The 6,000-nt window shown below is 58.4% G+C and overlaps 1 protein-coding gene across 1 annotated transcript; it reads left to right on the top strand.

Annotated features, from left to right (window-relative positions):
• Positions 1–548: 548 nt before the first annotated feature.
• On the top strand, positions 549–1,396 carry CISD3 (CDGSH iron sulfur domain 3). Its single transcript, XM_062508037.1, has 2 exons — positions 549–743; positions 1,217–1,396. The coding sequence occupies exons 1-2, from the start codon at positions 549–551 to the stop codon at positions 1,394–1,396; spliced, it is 375 nt and encodes a 124-aa protein (XP_062364021.1).
• The last annotated feature ends 4,604 nt before the right edge of the window (positions 1,397–6,000 follow it).

Here is a 6,000-nt window from a genome sequence, read left to right as displayed (position 1 = left end):
CGGGAGGAGGAGCTGAGCCGGGAAGGTCACCGGGAACGGCACCGGGAATAGCACCAGAGCGGCACCGGGAACGGCACCGGGAATAGCACCAGAGCGGTACCGGGAACGGAACCAGAGCGGCACCGGGAATAGCACCGGAGCGGCACCTGGAACGGAACCAGAGCGGCACCTGGAACGGCACCGGGAATAGCACCAGAGCGGTACCGGGAATAGCACCAGAGCGGTACCGGGAATAGCACCGGAGCGGCACCGGGAACGGAACCAGAGCGGCACCGGGAACGGCACCGGGAGCGGCACCGGGAACGGCACCGGGAACGGAACCGGGAACGGCACCGGAGCGGCACCGGGAATAGCACCAGAGCGGCACCGGGAACGGAACCAGAGCGGCACCGGGAACGGCCCCGGGAATAGCACCAGAGCGGCACCGGGAACGGAACCAGAGCGGCACCGGGAACGGCACCGGGAATAGCACCAGAGCGGCACCGGGAACGGAACCAGAGCGGCACCGGGAATAGCACCGGAGCGGCACCGGGAACGGCACCGGGACCATGCTGCGGCTCGCCGCGCTGCTGCGGTTCGGGAGCGGCCGCCGGTGCCGGGACCCCTCGGGGGGGGCTCGGGTCCCGTCGCTGTGCTCCGCGCCCCCCCCGCAGCCGGTGATCGCCGCCAAGGAGCCGTTCCCGGTGGAGCTGCAGGCGGGGAAGAGCTACGGCTGGTGCTCCTGCGGGCACAGCAAGCGCCAGGTCCGGCCGGGGGGAACCGGGAGAACCGGGGGGCGCCGGGAGAACCGGGGAAACCCGAGGGTCCGGGGGCTTTCCGGGGATTCCTGGGCTGGGGACTCCATGGTGGCTCCCGGGGGCTCCACGTCCCGGGGGGGTCTGGGGGGTCCCGGGGCTCCCGGGGGATGCGGCACCCCCAGATTGGGATGTGTGCGGATGCCGATGGGGCCAGGGCAGGAGCAGCCCCACAGGAACCCCCCCCAATTCCTGGAGAGGGAGATTTCGGGGAGGTTTTGGGGTTTTGGGGTTTTGGGGGTCACAGGTTCTTCAATTCCCGAGGGATGGGATGGGATGGGATGGGATGGGATGGGATGGGATGGGATGGGATGGGATGGGATGGGATGGGATGGGGATGGGACAGAGGGGTCACAGTGACCCCGGGGGAGCAGCTGTGCAGCCCCACACCCCCCCTTGACCCCGTCCCCTTTTGTGTGCAGCCCTTCTGTGACGGTGCCCACAAGAAGGAGGCCCCGGGGCTGGCCCCGTTGCGCTTCACCCCGGCCCGGGACGGCCCCGCTCTGCTCTGCGGCTGCAAACGCACCCGGAGCCCCCCGTACTGCGACGGGTCCCACAAACGGCCCGAGGTGCAGGCGGCCCCGCTGCCCCCCCGTGCCTGAGCCCAGCCCGGGAGCACCGGGATGGCCACGCTGGGGAGAGGAGAGGCTCCAAACCCCAATGAAATCCTAATTCCAGAGTGCCAGGAGCCGCCCCACAGCTCCAAACCCCAATGAAATCCTAATTCCAGAGTGCCAGGAGCCGCCCCACAGCTCCAAACCCCAATGAAATCCTAATTCCAGAGCGCCAGGAGCCGCCCCACAGCTCCAAACCCCAATGAAATCCTAATTCCAGAGTGCCAGGAGCCGCCCCACAGCTCCAAACCCCAATGAAATCCTAATTCCAGAGCGCCAGGAGCCGCCCCACAGCTCCAAACCCCAATGAAATCCTAATTCCAGAGTGCCAGGAGCCACCCCACAGCTCCAAACCCCAATGAAATCCTAATTCCAGAGTGCCAGGAGCCACCCCGGCTACAGCAGAATGCTGTGGGGCAGGGACTGGGGTCCCAAATCAGCCTCTGGACAATGGGATTGGCCCGAGGGCTTTGGGATTGACCAGAGGTGTGAGTGCCCCTGGTATGGTGCAACTGTGGGGTTTGGGATGGAGGGACCTGGGGGGTTTGGGGTGGAGGAATCGGTGGGGTTTAGCAAGAGGCTCTGTGGGATTTGGGCTCTGTGGGATTTCTCAGGAGGCTCTGTGGGATTTGGGCTCTGTGGGATTTCTCAGGATGCACTGTGGGATTTGGGCTCTGTGGGATTTCTCAGGAGGCTCTGTGGGATTTGGGCTCTGTGGGATTTCTCAGGAGGCTCTGTGGGATTTGGGCTCTGTGGGATTTCTCAGGAGGTTCTGTGGGATTTGGGCTCTGTGGGATTTCTCAGGAGGCTCTGTGGGATTTGGGCTCTGTGGGATTTCTCAGGAGGTTCTGTGGGATTTGGGCTCTGTGGGATTTCTCAGGAGGCTCTGTGGGATTTGGGCTCTGTGGGATTTCTCAGGAGGCTCTGTGGGATTTGGGCTCTGTGGGATTTCTCAGGAGGCTCTGTGGGATTTGGGCTCTGTGGGATTTCTCAGGAGGTTCTGTGGGATTTGGGCTCTGTGGGATTTCTCAGGAGGCTCTGTGGGATTTGGGCTCTGTGGGATTTCTCAGGAGGCTCTGTGGGATTTGGGCTCTGTGGGATTTCTCAGGAGGTTCTGTGGGATTTGGGCTCTGTGGGATTTCTCAGGAGGCTCTGTGGGATTTGGGCTCTGTGGGATTTCTCAGGAGGCTCTGTGGGATTTGGGCTCTGTGGGATTTCTCAGGAGGCTCTGTGGGATTTGGGCTCTGTGGGATTTCTCAGGAGGCTCTGTGGGATTTGGGCTCTGTGGGATTTCTCAGGAGGTTCTGTGGGATTTGGGCTCTGTGGGATTTCTCAGGAGGCTCTGTGGGATTTGGGCTCTGTGGGATTTCTCAGGAGGTTCTGTGGGATTTGGGCTCTGTGGGATTTCTCAGGAGGCTCTGTGGGATTTGGGCTCTGTGGGATTTCTCAGGAGGCTCTGTGGGATTTGGGCTCTGTGGGATTTCTCAGGAGGTTCTGTGGGATTTGGGCTCTGTGGGATTTCTCAGGAGGCTCTGTGGGATTTGGGCTCTGTGGGATTTCTCAGGAGGTTCTGTGGGATTTGGGCTCTGTGGGATTTCTCAGGAGGCTCTGTGGGATTTGGGCTCTGTGGGATTTCTCAGGAGGCTCTGTGGGATTTGGGCTCTGTGGGATTTCTCAGGAGGCTCTGTGGGATTTGGGCTCTGTGGGATTTCTCAGGAGGTTCTGTGGGATTTGGGCTCTGTGGGATTTCTCAGGAGGTTCTGTGGGATTTGGGCTCTGTGGGATTTCTCAGGAGGTTCTGTGGGATTTGGGCTCTGTGGGATTTCTCAGGAGGTTCTGGGCAGCCGCCCCTGCAGCGTTTGTTCATTTCCAAAGCCAGACCTGAAGTTTCCAAAGGATGAACTGAGGAGGAGTCCCAGAGATTGGGATTGTTCCCAGAGATTGGGATTTTTCTCAGAGATTGGGATCGTTCCCAGGACATTAAATGGGATCTGAACACATGGAGTGGTCTTGGATGTACTGAGAGGGAAACCTGACACCAAAACACGTCGGAACCCAAACAAAAACCTAAACCCAAACACAAAAACAAATCACACCCCTGCGCAGCCCCAGCAGTGTCCCCAAACCCAGCAGTGTCCCCAACCCCAGCAGTGTCCCCAACCCCAGCAGTGTCTCCAATCCAGCAGTGTCCCCAACCCAGCAGTGTCCCCAACCCCAGCAGTGTCCCCAACCCAGCAGTGTCCCCAACCCCAGCAGTGTCCCCAACCCCAGCAGTGTCCCCAGTCCAGCAGTGTCCCCAACCCCAGCAGTGTCCCCAAACCCAGCAGTGTCCCCAAACCCAGCAGTGTCCCCAACCCCAGCAGTGTCCCCAGTCCAGCAGTGTCCCCAGTCCAGCAGTGTCCCCAAACCCAGCAGTGTCCCCAACCCCAGCAGTGTCCCCAGTCCAGCAGTGTCCCCAACCCCAGCAGTGTCCCCAAACCCAGCAGTGTCCCCAACCCAGCAGTGTCCCCAGTCCAGCAGTGTCCCCAACCCCAGCAGTGTCCCCAAACCCAGCAGTGTCCCCAACCCAGCAGTGTCCCCAGTCCAGCAGTGTCCCCAAACCCAGCAGTGTCCCCAGGCCAGCCTGGCCCTATTTATAGGGACAAAACGGTCTCAGGGTGAGACAGAGCCCCCAAAACCCCCAGACCCCTGAGGCAGCCCCAGCCTGGAGCAGGGACAGGGGACACAGGTGACAGAATCTGGCCTCTCATGGCTAAAGGCACTGAAATCTGATTTTTTTTTTTTCCGCAATTTTCTTTTATTACAAACGCACGGTGAGGGCAGGAGGAGAGGGTGGGAAGGACGAGACACCAAAATAAAAACCCAAACAAACCAACTCCGGGGAAGGTGGGGAGCAGGGAGCAGCTCCATCCCAGCCATTTTGGGTGCCCCCAAATTTCCCATCAGGAGCCATCAGGATCTCGGGGGAGAGAAAATCTTCCGGGGGATTTGTGCTGTCACCACCAAGCTGGAGGAAAACGCCCCCCAGAAAAACCGAATTTATTGTGCAGAAGGGCAGAGTCTGAGCGAGGCTTAGCCCAAAACTGCGGCCAGAACCCGCAGGGAAAAGAAAGAAATCCCCCAAAATACGCCCGGGGTGAGATCCAGGAACTGCTGGAGCTGCTGGAGCCACAACTCGCAGCTGGTGGGAAAAATCCCCAAGAAACAGCAAAAAAAATAAAGGCACAAAAAAAATTGAAAATAAAACCCAGCAGCAGAGCCTGGCGAGGCTGAGGGGAGGTTTTGGGATTTTGGGGTTTTTGGTTTCTGTGCTCGGCCCTCAGCTGTGCAGCCATGGCCCCAGGTGGGGAGGGAGGAGGAGGAGGAAAAACATCTGGGAAAAAATGGGAATGGGGAATGGGGAATGGGAATGGGAATGGGGAATGGGGGAATGGAGAATGGGGAATGGGAATGGGAATGGGAATGGGAATGGGAATGGGAATGGGAATGGGGAATGGAGAATGGGAATGGGAATGGGAATGGGAATGGGAATGGGAATGGGAATGGGAATGGGAATAGAAGATGGGAATGGGAATGGGAATGGGAATGGGAATGGGGATGGGAATGGGGAATGGGGATGGGAATGGGGAATGGGAATGGGAATGGGGAATGGGAATGGGAATAGAAGATGGGAATGGGAATGGGAATGGGAATGGGAATGGGAATGGGAATGGGAATGGGGATGGGAATGGGGAATGGGAATGGGAATGGGGAATGGGGGAATGGAGAATGGGGAATGGGGAATGGGAATGAGGAATGGGGGAATGGAGAATGGGGAATGGGGAATGGGAATGGGGAATGGGGAATGGGAATGGGGAATGGGTTTGGGAATGGGGAATGGGGAATGGGGAATGGGAATGGGGAATGGGAATGGGAATGGGGAATGGGGGAATGGAGAATGGAGAATGGGGAATGGGAATGGGAATGGGGAATGGGGAATGGGGAATGGGAATGGGAATGGGGAATGGGAATGGGAATGGGGAATGGGGGAATGGAGAATGGAGAATGGGGAATGGGAATGGGGAATGGGAATGGGGAATAGGAATGGGGAATGGGGGAATGGAGAATGGGGAATGGGGAATGGGAATGGGGAATGGGAATGGGAATGGGGAATGGGAATGGGGAATGGGGATGGGAATGGGGAATGGGAATGGGAATGGGGAATGGGAATGGGGAATGGGAATGGGAATGGGGAATGGGAATGGGAATGGGGATGGGAATGGGGAATGGGAATGGGAATGGGGAATGGGAATGGGAATGGGGAATGGGAATGGGAATGGGAATGGGGAATGGGGAATGGGGAATAGGGAATGGGAATGGAAAATGGGAATGGGAATGGGAATGGGAATGGGAATGGGAATGGGGAATGGGGAATGGGGAATAGGGAATGGGAATGGAAAATGGGAATGGGAATGGGAATGGGAATGGGAATGGGGAATGGGGAATGGGAATGGGAATGGGAGATGGGGAGGCATACAGCCTCCAAACCCAAACCTCAAACCCAACCCCCAAAAACCCCCAAATTAAAAAAAAAATCAAAACAAAAAACAAAC

Source organism: Cinclus cinclus, chromosome 24 (assembly GCF_963662255.1).
Source record: "Cinclus cinclus chromosome 24, bCinCin1.1, whole genome shotgun sequence".
NCBI lineage: Eukaryota > Metazoa > Chordata > Aves > Passeriformes > Cinclidae > Cinclus > Cinclus cinclus.
This window is presented reverse-complemented; position numbering and strand designations above follow the sequence as displayed.

What these genes read in the sequence shown, in the direction of transcription:
- CISD3 (XM_062508037.1), top strand. Translation starts at nt 549, where the DNA reads ATGCTGCGGCTCGCCGCGCTGCTGCGGTTCGGGAGCGGCCGCCGGTGC. An exon ending in GCGGGCACAGCAAGCGCCAG is followed by an intron (nt 744 to 1,216) that starts GTCCGGCCGGGG and finishes TTTTGTGTGCAG; the next exon opens with CCCTTCTGTGACGGTGCCCA.